Source organism: Eschrichtius robustus, chromosome 12 (genome assembly GCF_028021215.1).
Source record: "Eschrichtius robustus isolate mEscRob2 chromosome 12, mEscRob2.pri, whole genome shotgun sequence".
Lineage (NCBI taxonomy): Eukaryota > Metazoa > Chordata > Mammalia > Artiodactyla > Eschrichtiidae > Eschrichtius > Eschrichtius robustus.
Genome location: NC_090835.1, coordinates 31,658,288 through 31,671,548, shown reverse-complemented (window position 1 = coordinate 31,671,548; position 13,261 = coordinate 31,658,288). Strand labels below are relative to the sequence as shown.

At 38.6% G+C, this 13,261-nt stretch overlaps 1 protein-coding gene across 38 annotated transcripts in view; it reads left to right on the top strand.

Annotated features, from left to right (window-relative positions):
• SLMAP (sarcolemma associated protein) overlaps nt 1-13,261 on the top strand; it is a 149,499-nt gene that overhangs the window by 122,037 nt on the left and 14,201 nt on the right. For 23 of the 38 annotated variants that reach the window (XM_068557013.1, XM_068557010.1, XM_068557008.1 and 20 more), the window contains 2 exons: nt 10,049-10,171; nt 11,166-11,240. In XM_068557013.1, coding sequence (XP_068413114.1) covers nt 10,049-10,171; nt 11,166-11,240 — 198 coding nt within the window. The remainder of the gene's footprint in view (nt 1-10,048; nt 10,172-11,165; nt 11,241-13,261) is intronic. The other 15 variants (XM_068557019.1, XM_068557017.1, XM_068557014.1 and 12 more) reach the window with 1 other exon arrangement.

The following is a 13,261-nucleotide window of genomic DNA, read 5'->3' as shown; positions in this document are numbered from 1 at the left end:
CCTCTGTGCTTCAGTGTCTTTTGGTCTGTTGATTTGGGGAAAACCAACTTCATAGGATTCTTGTGAGGATTAAATGAAACAGTACAAGTAGATCACTTACTATGTTGTTGGGAACATAACATGTTAAGCCCCATAATGAAGATACTGATAATAATAATAATGATGGTGATTAACAAAGGCAAACCTATCCGGGGACTTCCCTGGTGGTGCAATGGTTAAGAATCCACCTGCCAATGCAGGGGACACGGGTTCAATCCCTGGTCCGTGAAGATCCCACATGCTGTGGAGCAACTAAGCCCGTGCGCCACAACTACTGAGCCTGCCCTCTAGAGCCCGCGAGCCACAACTGCTGAGCCTGTGTGCCACAGCTGCTGAAGCCCACATGCCTAGAGCCCGTGCTCTGCAACAAGAGAAGCCACCGCAATGAGAAGCCTACCCATTGCAATGAAGAGTAGCCCCTGCTCACCGCAACTAGAGAAAGCCCGTGTGCAGCAACAAAGACCCAATGCAGCCAAAAAAATAAATTAAATAAATAAATTTATTTTTTTTAATAAAAGGCAAACCTATCAGTTAAAGGGTAACTTTTCATTAATTAAATAAGATTGTGGGATTTAAAAAAATATTTCCTACTTTATCTTTTAGGGAAAAGCAGTTGTTGGTTGTGGATCTTTTCCAGTTAATAATGTATTTATTTGTTTACTTTGCCAGATGTCAGGGCAAAATTTTTTTAATCCTTGAGTACAACGGGAAGGCTAAATTATATCTGTAAAAGTGCCCATGATATAGGCTAGAGAATCAGACTCAAGGAAGAGGGTATAAAAGGGGGAGTTGTAGGAGATAGAGACTGGAAAACACAAGGTGCATGTGGAAGGAGGGTGGGTGTACGAATGCTACTGGTAATTGCTTGGAGTGCCATTGATGAAAATGGGTTAGTTTCCCTAACCTTGCTTTCAGTTAAGGTGACAAAAACAGAACCCAAAAACTTTCCTTACGTTCCTATATGATTGCCAACTTTTGTTTAATGAAGTGGTATTTTTATCAACACCTCTTGAAAGATTTTGCAGCTTGATTTTAAGAATAGAATTGTTAAGTCAGTCAGTAATTAGATGAAGAAAAATCACCCATTAGAAGCGGCAAATTTTAGAAGAGTCTCCAAGAAAGTCATCATAGCCCTAAATGGTTGTTTTATCCATTGTTTTTCTTTGTAAGAGTTGTGTAAATTCTTTTTTTTTTAAATAAATTTATTTATTTTTGGCTGCATTGGGTCTTCGTTGCTGCGTGCGGATTTTTCTCTAGTTGCCGCGAGTAGGGGCTACTCTTTGTTGCGGTGCGCAGGCCTCTCATTGCGGTGGCTTCTCTTGTTTTGGAACACGGGCTCTAGGCACGCAGGCTTCAGTAGTTGCAGCTTGCGTGCTCAGTAGTTGTGGCTTGCGGGCTCTAGAGCACAGGCTCAGTAGTTGTGGCACTCGGGCTTAGTTGCTCCGTGGCATGTGGAATCTTCCTGGACCAAGGCTCGAACCCGTGTCCCCTGCATTAACAGGCAGAGATTGTTAACCACTGCGCCACCAGGGAAGTCCTAAATTCTTTAAAGTAATGTATTTACTGACATTTATTAGAAACACTTGGGTTATGCTTGAGTATATGTGGTTATGTTTTGTTGTCTGTGTAATTAGGTTCAGTAGACCGACAGAATTTTTCTCTTAGATGAAGAGTATAAATTATTAGACCACAGTGTTAACCTTGAGAGTTGTAGAAAGTAGCCCCTTTATTTTATTCATTGAAACCCTATGCCTGGCTTTATTTTCAAATTTTATTATTTCCTTTTTAAAAAACAGCCAATCTTTTTTTAGAATTATAATGTGCTACCTGTCATGTTAGTCATCTAGGGTTGGGAAAAGAATCTAAAGTAGATTAAACATTCACCATGAGATATAAATGAAATGATGATAGCAGTAGTAATTTTTCCTGAAATATTAATTATTTTCAACCAATTTATGCCACTTTTGAGAGAAATAAAGCTGTGGCTTGATCCGCAGGTTTTTATATGCTTGAAATCATTTCCCAAAAAAAAGACAAAAGGAAAACTGGAATTCAGTCCAATTAGTGTCTAATGCAACTTTGCTCTATTTAGGGAATTGTGCCAGAGACTCCAGTGGTTTCAAAGTCTAGTAAGACTCTCTTTGGGATTTGAGGAGTTTCTAGACAAATTGGCTATAGAAGAGGTATAGATGATAAGCTGTTTCTTGGTGGTTGTTGCCATTAGGAGTCAAAGAAAGGAGAAAGAATGTCCAGATTTTATATTTGTTTCTTTTTGTTTATCTTAGAAGATGGGGAGGAAAGGCGATTCATGGAAGAAGTATCATTTGAGATGACCCTGAAAGTGTGTCATACTACATGTGATGTATTCAGTGACAAAAAACTGAACCTGAATCTGATCAAGATTCTAGATCCAACTGCCAACTTGCAGGACATGTAAATAACTAGGGACATAGTCTAAATGATGTGGTGGAAAGACAATGTGATGTTTTTAGTTTGGCACATGTTGAACAGGAAGGTTTTCCATAGGTTCTGGTTTGCCTGAAACCATTTATACCCGTTGTCCCAGCATAATTATTAAAAGTTCTTCCTTTCACGTTCAGACGTTTTGTATTGTCACCCTCGGAACCAGAAATGCAGTTGGAAGTGTGATACAGAAACTAGGACTGGAAAGCCATTTTCATTTAATTCTGTGACATTTATTGGCCCAGGAGATACAGAGATAAGACACGTGAGGAGGCTACAGTCTTATGGAGTAAGGAGACAGGTTGATAGTGTAATAAGTGTTTTAATAGGTGTGGTGAAAACTTTGGAGAGCAGAGCTAATTTCCTGGCTAGGGGCAGGGGTGGAGTGGAGCAGTAGTCAGAATGGGCTTCCCAAATGTGTTGGTTAAAGATAAGTCAGGGTACACCAAGAGGGAAAAGGGCGCCATGCCTTTCCTTAAAATAGTACTGACATTTACAAATAGGACTAATGTTTAATGTAGAATTAACATTTACCAGTAGGAAAATGTGGTGCAACACAGGCTGTGTGGGGCAGATGTGGAGAAAGATAAGACTGGGTCAGAAAGAAGTCAGTAACAGTGTTTGGGAATTCTCTGCATAGGGATAGACTGTGATAGCAGGGGGAATTTATAGAGAAAGAGAAGAACAATGGGAAGGGCAAAGGAGCCAACAAAAGATCCAGTTGTCAAGAGGGAACCCGGCTGGTCAGAAGGAATGGCAAAGGGGTGAGAATCAACAGTAAGAGGCTGCTGCCAAAGCTAAATTCATAGGCTACCACCTAGGACTATCTCACATGACTACACATATCCACAGCAAGAAAGTGGTCTTCCTCCACTGTGAAGGTTCTCATCAACCAAGCCTGCAACTAAACTACCAGACCATTCCAAAGGAATGGGTGATAGTAGTAGAAAGAGGATGGCACCCACCTGGCCAGCTGCTTCTGCTAGGTCACTTCTATCAGTTGCTGAGGTAACAGATGTTATGGCTACATTAGCCTTCAACAGACATGCACGTGCAAAATAGAACTCAGGCAGAAATGTTTTGATTTGGCTCTTTACCACGTGGTTCAGAGTGTCTCACCCACATTTAAAGCAAAGGTCAGATTTTAAGTTAAATCTCCAGTCACTCTTACGAAGAAATAGTGACAACAAATTTAATTTAGAGTATCATGTATTCTCTGTGCCACGGCTGGTTCTTTAGTGGGTTACTGTGTGGTGTAGACCTTTTTATAGAATTTAGCCTTAGTCTGAGAAAAGCTGGTTCCTGGCCCAGACTATACACCAAGCACTTCTAAAGACACGATTTGTGTTAAAAGGAAAACAGATTCTATTAATCTTTTCACCTCATCATAGTTCCTAAAAAACATTTATTTCCATTTGACTTGCACATCTAAATAAAATGGGTTTTTATTTAGCTCAATAAGGCTTTCGTTTATCTTCCTTTTTTAAAAAATAATTTTATTTATTTATTTATTTATTGACTGCGTTGGGTCTTCGTTGCTGTGTACGGGCTTTTCTCTCTAGTTGTGGCGAGCGGGGGCTACTCTTCATTGTGGTGCGCGGGCTTCTCATTGTGGTGGCTTCTCTTGTTGCGGAGCATGGGCTCTAGGTGCGCGGGATTCAGTAGTTGTGGCTCTCGGGCTCTAGAGCGCAGGCTCAGTAGTTGTGGTGCACGAGCTTAGTTGCTGCGCGGCATGTGGGATCTTCCCAGGCCAGGGCTCGAACCCGTGTCCCCTGCATTGGCGGGCGGATTCTTAACCACTTCGCCACCAGGGAAGCCCCGGCAGTGTAGGTTCTTGATCTCAGTAAGAAAATTGCTCTAGTGTCACAATGCAATATAGAATGCAGAAGGGGAAGCTAGGTTAAGGATAAGAATATAGGGAGAAATGATTGCTCCAAGATTGTAGCGTTAGGATTGGTAATTTCAAGAGACCTTTTTTAATTAGGAAAAATTTCAAACACAAGAAAAATTGAAGAATGCCAAAAACTTCCATATGTGTCCATCACCTAGATTCAGCAGTTGTTAGTATTTTGCCATATTTTCTTTATTTGTTTATGTATATATGTAGAAATTATCCTTTTGACTTTTTATTTTGATATAGTTTCAGACTTACAGAAAAGTTGCAAGAATAGAACAAAGAACCTCATATACTCTTCATCCAGATTTTCCAACTGTTAACATTTCACCCTATTTGCTGTTAACATTTTACCAAATTTGATTTATCCATCTCCCTTTCCCTCTTCCTTCCTCCTCCCTCTCCCTGAACCACTGAGAGTAAATTGCAGGCGTGATAACCTTACTCCTAAATATTTTCATGTGTGTTTTCTGTTTCTCTTCCATAACTACCATATAATACTCAAAATCAGGAAATTAACTACAAGCTGATATATTACTATTATCAAATACACAGACCTTATTCACGTGTTGTCAGTTGCCTCAATAATGTCCTCAGAAAATCCTGAGTCATGCGTTGCATTCATCTGTCATGTCTCTTTAGTCCCTTTAATCTGGAACAGTTCCTCAGTTTTTCTTTGTGTTCCATGACATTGACATTTTTGAAGAACCATGGTCATTTTCTAAAATGTCCCTCAGTTTGGTTGTATCTTATGTTTCCTCATGATTAGATTAAAGTTGTGCATCTTTGGCAGTAATATAACAGAAATAATTTTGGGCATCACATCAGGAGGCACCTGATGTTGAATTGTTCTGTCGCTGATGATGTCAACTTTAAATAAATATCCTGTTACTCCTCAAACATTTTTTTTAAATTATTAATTAATTAATTAATTATTTTTTTTTTGGCTGTGTTGGGTCTTTGTTTCTGTGCGAGGGCTTTCTCTAGTTGCGGCAAGCCGGGGCCACTCTTCATTGCGGTGCACGGGCCTCTCACTGTCGTGGCCTCCCTTGTTGCGGAGCACAGGCTCCAGACGCGCAGGCTCAGTAGTTGTGGCGTACGGGCCCAGTTGCTCCGCGGCATGTGGGATCCTCCCAGACCAGGGCTCGAACCCGTGTCCCCTGCATTGGCAGGCAGATTCTCAACCACTGCGCCACCAGGGAAGCCCACTCCTCAAACATTTATCTTCTTAGCTTTAATGTCTCCTTATGATGATTGCCTGAATCATTTATTATAATCATAGTTGCCAAGTAGTGATTTCATAATTCTGTCATCCTTCTACATTTATTAGCAAGCTTTCTACAGTATGGAAGAGTTTTCTCTTCCCTTCCCTTTCTTCTTTCCTTCCTTCCTTTCTTTTTCTATATCAGTGTGAATTCATGGATTCATGTTTTATTCAGTCGATTATCATCTGTCACTATCATTATTTATTTTGGTACTCAAATTGTCTCATGTTTGGCCAGTGGGAGCCCCTTATGTCTTTTTGGACCCAATCATTCTTTGAGTCCTTTCTTACTTTCTGACACAAAAAAAGATGTTCTACATTCATCTTGTACTTAGCTTTAGTCCTGAAATCAGCCATTTCTCCACAGAGCCCTAGTTTTTTAAACTAGAGAATGGTATTGACAAACCAAGATCTGAGTATATGATGTGTTCATTACTTCTAGGCCCACTTGAGTGGACAGAGTTAAGAAATAGATGTAGGTATATTCATATCCATACATACATGTATGGCTATATTTACTGCCTCACATGTCTATATTTATTTCTGTATCTATTTATTTTTATACATTCAGATCTATTAGAGTCTATTTTATACATTCAGATCTTCTTCTAATTCATACCTTACACCACAGAATTAATTGTCTTTCGTATTTCCATATCTGTAATTGTCTTTCCCAATAGTGAGAAACCTGGATGCCATTATCTACAATTTATTTATTTTTTAAAACATTTTTAGAATATACAGAAAATAGTTTCAGAATTACTAACCAATGCTTCTGTGGGAAAGAAGCCTATGTGTAGATTTGTTTTCTCTTTGTTATAAAGTTATTAACATGGAACAGTAGTCCTCAAGGTGGGGCAATTTTATACCCCCAGGGACATTGGGCAATATATGGAAACATTTTTGGTTGTTACAACTGAGAGGCAGTGCTATTAGCATCTAGTGGGTTGAAACCAATGAACCTCCTAAACACCCCGCAATCCACAGGTCAGCCCCAAAACAAAGAATTATTTAGCCCAAATTGTCAAAAGTGCTTAGAAAAAAACCCTAACATACAAGTAGGAAAATATCTACTGAAGGATATTATGTAGATATTTTTTGCCAAACCACTTGAAAGTAAGATAAAGGCATCATGATACTTGCAAATGATATTTACATATACTTTGCAAATGATGCAACCAACAAGGGCTTAATTTCCAAAATATACAAACAGCTCATACAATTCAATAACAGAAAAACAAACAACCCAATCAAAAAATGGGCAGAAGACTTAAATAGACATTTCTCCAAAGAAGACATACACATGAAAAGATGCTCATCATCACTAATTATTAGAGAAATGCAAATCAAAACTATACCTCACACCCATCAGAATGGCCATCATTAAAAAGTCTACAAATAATAAATACTGGAGAGGGTGTGGAGAAAAGAGAACCCTCTTACACTGTTGGTGGGAATATAAATCGGTGCAGCCACAATGAAAAACAGTATGGAGGTTCCTCAAAAAACTAAAAATAGATTTGCCATATGATCCAGCAGTCCCACTCCTGGGCATATACCCAGTTCGAAAAGAGACATGCACCCCGATGTTCATAGCAGCACTGTTTACAATAGCCAAGACATGGAAGCAACCTAAATGTCCATCAACAGATGAATGGATAAACAAGATGTGGTATCTATATACAATGGAATATTACTCAGCCATAAAAAAAGAATGAAATAATGCTTTTTGCAACAATATAGATGGACCTAGAGATTATCATACTAAGCAAAGTAAGTCAGAAAGAGAAAGACAAATACCATATGATATCACTTGTATGTGGGAATCTAAAATATGACACAAATGAACATATCTACGAAACAGAAACAGACTTACAGACATGGAGAACAGATTGTGGTTGCCATGGAGGAGGTGGGGTTGAGGAGGGAAGGACTGGTAGTTTGGGATTAGCAGATGCAAGCTACTATATATAGGATGGATAAACAACAAGGTCCTGCCGTATAGCACATGGAACTATAATCAATATCCTGTGATAAACCATAATGGAAAAGAATAAGAAAAAGAATAAATGTATGTATAACTGAGTCACTTTGCTGTACAGCAGAAATTAACACAACATTGTAAATCAACTTTAAAAAAAAAAAAAAGATAAAGGCATCATGATACTTCCTGCTTTAATACTCCTAAGAATAAGGACGTTGTCCTACATAATGACAGTTCCAGAGATGGGCAGCTAGAACCTTTGCAGACCCCAATGCGTGATATTGAAAGAGAAGATTTGTAGTTGCTGTGACAATGCACCTGCCACTGGAAAATCTCTCTCAATCTCTCTCTCTCTTTGCCTCCACCCTTACCATGACTGTTTGAAGGAAGAGTTGATAGACTGGCTAAAATAGATGAACCTAGAGTCAGATTTTTTTTTAATTATTAATTAATTTATTTATTTATTTTTGTCTGTGTTGGGTCTTCGTTTCTATGTGAGGGCTTTCTCTAGTTGTGGCAAGCGGGGGCCACTCGTCATCGCGGTGTGCGGGACTCTCACTATTGCGGCCTCTCTTGTTGGTAGCACAGGCTCCAGACGCTCAGGCTCAGTAGTTGTGGCTCACGGGCCTACTTGCTCCGCGGCATGTGGGATCTTCCCAGACCAGGGCTCGAACCCGTGTCCCCTGCATTGGCAGGCAGACTCTCAACCACTGCGCCACCAGCGAAGCCCCTAGAGTCAGATTTTTGACAGGGAGAAGTAAGATATGAAGATGAAAACATGGGTTTGTAATATCTAAGACCTGCAGTGATTACACTGTGAAATTTCATTCTTAATTCTTTTTTGATAGATTGAAGTTGTTATGCCTGAGTTGTTTGTAAACCAAAGTAGTAGTCAAATAGAATGTACTAGAAGAATATGGCCTACCTGATGATACATTTATTTCAGGCAGTGTTCAGTAGTAGAAAGTTCTAATACAATGAAAGATGATGAGCAGAGTAACTAGAGAGAAAAGAATTAGGGGAGGGAGCTTATTTGAGATGTAATGCTGGCTCTAATTTATTTTGATAAAATCACTTAGGTTACATCATTTAATAATTAAGCAGGGTTGGGCTTCCCTGGTGGCGCAGAGGTTAAGAATCCGCCTGCCAATGCAGGGGACACGGGTTCGAGCCCTGGTCCGGGAAGATCCCACATGCCACGGAGCAACTAAGCCCGTGCACCACAACTACTGAGCCTACACTCTAGAGCCCACAAGCCACAAGTACTGAGCCCGTGTACCACAACTACTGAAGCCCGCATGCCTAAAGCCCGTGCTCCGCAAGAAGAGAAGCCACCGCAATGAGAAGCCTGCACATGGCAACGAAGAGTAGCCCCCCCCTTGCCAAAACCAGAGAAAAGCCTGCGTGCAGCAACGAAGACCCAACGCAGCCAAAACTAAAATAACTGAAATAAAATAAATAAATTTCTAAAAAAATAATAATAATTAAGCAGGGCTTCCCTGGTGGCGCAGTGGTTGAGAATCCGCCTGCCAGTGCAGGGGACATGGGTTTGAGCCCTGGTCCGGTAAGATCCCACATGCCGCGGAGCAACTAAGCCCGTGTACCACAACTACTGAGCCTGCGCTCTAGAGCCCGCGAGCCACAACTACTGAGCCTGCACTCTAGAGCCCGCGTGCCTAGGGCCCATGCTTCACAAGAGAAGCCACCGCAACGAGAAGCCTGCACACCGCAACAAAGAGTAGCCCCCGCTCGCCACAACTAGAGAAAAGCCCACGCGCAGCAACAAAGACCCAACACAGCCAAAAATTAATTAATTAATTAATTTTAAATAATAATGATAATTAAGCAAATATTTGCTTGTTATGTATGTAGTGTTGAGGAAACAGTGATGATGAAGGGAGCACAGTGGAGCTTTCAGCTTAGTTTTTATTTTGTATTCCACACCTGGGGAAATCATGCTAAAATATTTTTTCTTGAAGAAAAGTTTCTTTCTGCTTTTCCATTTCCAGTTAAGTTCCAAGTGAAAATTTTCTGACTTGTTATGAAGAAATTTCAAAATTGATAAAGAAGAATAGCATTATGATCATACTACTAAATTTCAAACCTTTCATAAGCTCTACATAAGCCTTATATAAGTGAAACAGATAATTTAGTATATATTAGTATGTATGTTATAGTACCATTGCCATGAATTACTAAAATAATTTAATCATATTTGTGTTCTTTCTCCAAGGTAAAATGACTAAAATGCTTAATGCAGTTTGCTTCTAAATTTTATTAAACTTAGTTGTGCTATGCTGTTAACTATGCATGTTCCAAACATGAGAAAGATTGCTAATCTTTGGTTGTAGAGATTATGGTATGATACTAACTCTTGCTTTTAAAATAAACATATTTTTGTCAGATGACTTGCAGGGTGCACAGTCAGAAACTGAGGCAAAACAAGAAATTCAGCATCTTCGGAAGGAATTGATTGAAGCCCAGGAACTAGCTAGAGCAAGTAAACAAAAATGCTTTGAACTTCAAGGTGAGATCAAGATTACTTTGATTCTTTAGGGGATGTGAAAGCAACAAGATATAACTGAATGGCCCCAAACTTCCAAGTCCAGAGGCATGGTTATCTTCTTCCAAATCTACAACTTTATTAGATATGTGATCTTGGGACATCACTTATGCGCTCTGAGCTTATGTTTCAGATCAGTAAAGTGAGGAGAGTTACAGTTGTACTACTTTCTTGTGAAGATTCAGAAAGGCCTGTACCAATGAAAGATCTTAAAAGTTAATTACACATTAAGTACAGCAAAAGGAAAAAACATAGAAATATAAATTTCTACGTTTTAGTTATACCTAATATTAGCTACTCAGTATAAGATAAGGGAAATTTATATTCCCTGCAGTTTTACAATGGATTCTTCAGTAAGTGAGAGGAACCAGGCAAGGTTAAGGTATAGAATTTTCTAATGTCCCAACTGATAAGAGTCATAGGCCAGTTGGAGTCTGTGCTATTCCCTAGAGCTTACATTTCTATAGTGTTCACAGCAGTTACCTAGTTGCAGTCAATTAGTACCTTACAAAGTCTTAGAATCCTCATGTTCTCTAAAATGGCCTTCCTGACCAGGAGGAAGATTTGCATCCCACGGGGAACTGTGAACTTCCTGTCAGTAAGTACTTACTATGTACTTGGCAGTGAACGTGAGGATTTTAAGTCTGTTTTTCACATTTAAGCTCAAAATCCTGATTAACAACTATCAAGAATGCTTCTCAAGTAAAGAACAGCACATGTTATCTTGGCAATACAAGGTATAGACAACTACTACTCAGTTGAATATATTTATTACTTACTACTGTTTTGTGCTCCTAAAAAAATCTTTAAACTACCTAACTGCTAACACTGATAACACTGCCTAACTTTTGATTCCTTCAGTGAGGTTTAGGAGAGAATTTCTTAGAACCTTCCAGCTGCTCAATTCTGAATATTTTCATTAAATCACAAAATTACATATACTGTGCTTTACTTTTAGCTCTTTTGGAAGAAGAAAGAAAAGCCTATCGAAATCAAGTTGAGGAATCCAGTAAACAAATACAGGTTCTTCAAGGTATGGAACACCCGAGGCTATTTGGGATTGTTATTGGTTCTTTGTTTGTAGCAATTCAAAAGAAATGGAAAGTAAGAATGCAAAGGGTTCCCATTTTTCAAGGCTTTGATTCTTCCCTAGAATCTGAGACTGTAACTGGGCTTTTTGTGGCCCCTTTTTTTTTTTTAAGGGAAGATTCCCTAGTACTCCAGTAGTACCTCCCACTTGGAGTGGGAAGAGGAAGATTGAAGATATGGTTTGGTAAGACTGTCATTTTCTGGGTTATGTAGTGACTTACTACAAAGGAGGCCTTCAGACAGGAAATCAGTTTGAGTAGCTCTGTGCATCAGCACTTTTAGCTTGTTGGTGATGTTATTTCTAATGCTCATAGCACACTTGCACTGCAAAAAAAATTATTTACCAAATGGAATAGAACAGTGGTCCCTGCACTCCCTTCATTGGTAAAGGCTGCTCTTCATATCCACCATTTTGCTATCTCTTTGTATGGGCTATCACAGGGTCATTACAGAAATGACCCGAAAGACCCCTGCCTGTCAAGGGTTTTCTTCGAACCAGAGCTCCTGGTACTTTGAAGTTATAATTGTGAGATACTCCAGGAGATGTCTTTCCTGTGCCACTGTAAAATTCCTAAAGTAAAATTAATTTGCCTTCATTGTCAAAGAAGGAACCAATGTTATTTTAAAATTTTAGTTTGAGAGGTAGGGTAAGAAGTTAAATAGACAAGTAATCTCTGTTGAGACGAAATGGGGAGTCATTGTATAAGGCCTATGATATTTGCCCTAAAATATCCCAAAGAAAAACCTCTTTTTGGGTTTTCTTATTTTTGAGCGGGACATGTGAGTTATTTTTAAAAATTGTATTATGGTCAAACAAGAATTTCTAGGGTAGGTTGTATATCTTTTTAAATTGAAAGCTCTTTACACTCTTATAGTTTAATGCCATTATCCATTAGTTTATATAAATCTGATTTGAATCTATACTTCCATCCTGTATTGTGTATGGGCTATTATCCCTAAAGGTTCTATGATGTAGTGCTTCCTTTTGTCTTAAAGCTGTCTTACGTGGGCATCATTGAGTGCTCTCTAGTGCCAGCATGTATATTTCAGGATTTTATCCACAAGTCCATGGTCATGTTATCCATGGCCGTTGTGTCTTTTCAGATTTTTGAACCTGTTACCTCTTAACGCTTCCCACAGACTTAAAAGGTCTAATATTTTCTTTAATGTTTATTTATTAGGCAACTTCTTCCTACGCAGGCCTTAAATCCTCTTAATTATCTTAATTATTCTTCTTTTCTACCTACGGAACTTTTTATACCTATAATTTTCTTGTGTTACTATAATCAAGACCAGTATTCTAGTTCTGAACCAAGTATGATTTTATACAAATTGTTTCCAGTTCAAGTCATGAGGGCAACAAGACCAGATCCTTAAAAAATATACCTCTTTCATTAGGCAATATTCATTAACTTTATTAATTCATTAATTCAACCAATAATTCTTGATTGTTTACTCTTCTAGTATTGGAGATAGCACGCATGAGATGTACAGTCTAGTGGAAAAGATGAATAAGCAAATAAGTATATAATATGATGTCCAGTAAGGGCAGAGTAAAGGGCTAGAGGATGACAGAGGGCTATTTTTAGATAAGCCATCAGAGAAAGCTTCTTTAAGGAATTGACATTTGAACAGAAAACTGAGTCAAGAACATCAAAGGTTTTACTAATGCTTACGCTCTGACCAAGCAATTCTATGTCTACAAATTCACCCTAAGGAAAAAAAAAAAATCAAGATTGTGTTATAAGGTGTATTGTCTAGAGTAATTAAAATCTGAACAGCCTCAAGTGTCTAAAATAAAGGATTAGTCAAAAAAGTTAGTATAAAAAAAAAAAAGTTAGTATAGCTGGTTTTTATTATTGAAAAATATTCATCAGCAGCCGCATAGAGAACATTGTATTTATTATGATCCCTCCCTATTTTTGTTTTTATATGCGTATAAATGCATAGAAAAAATCTAGGAGA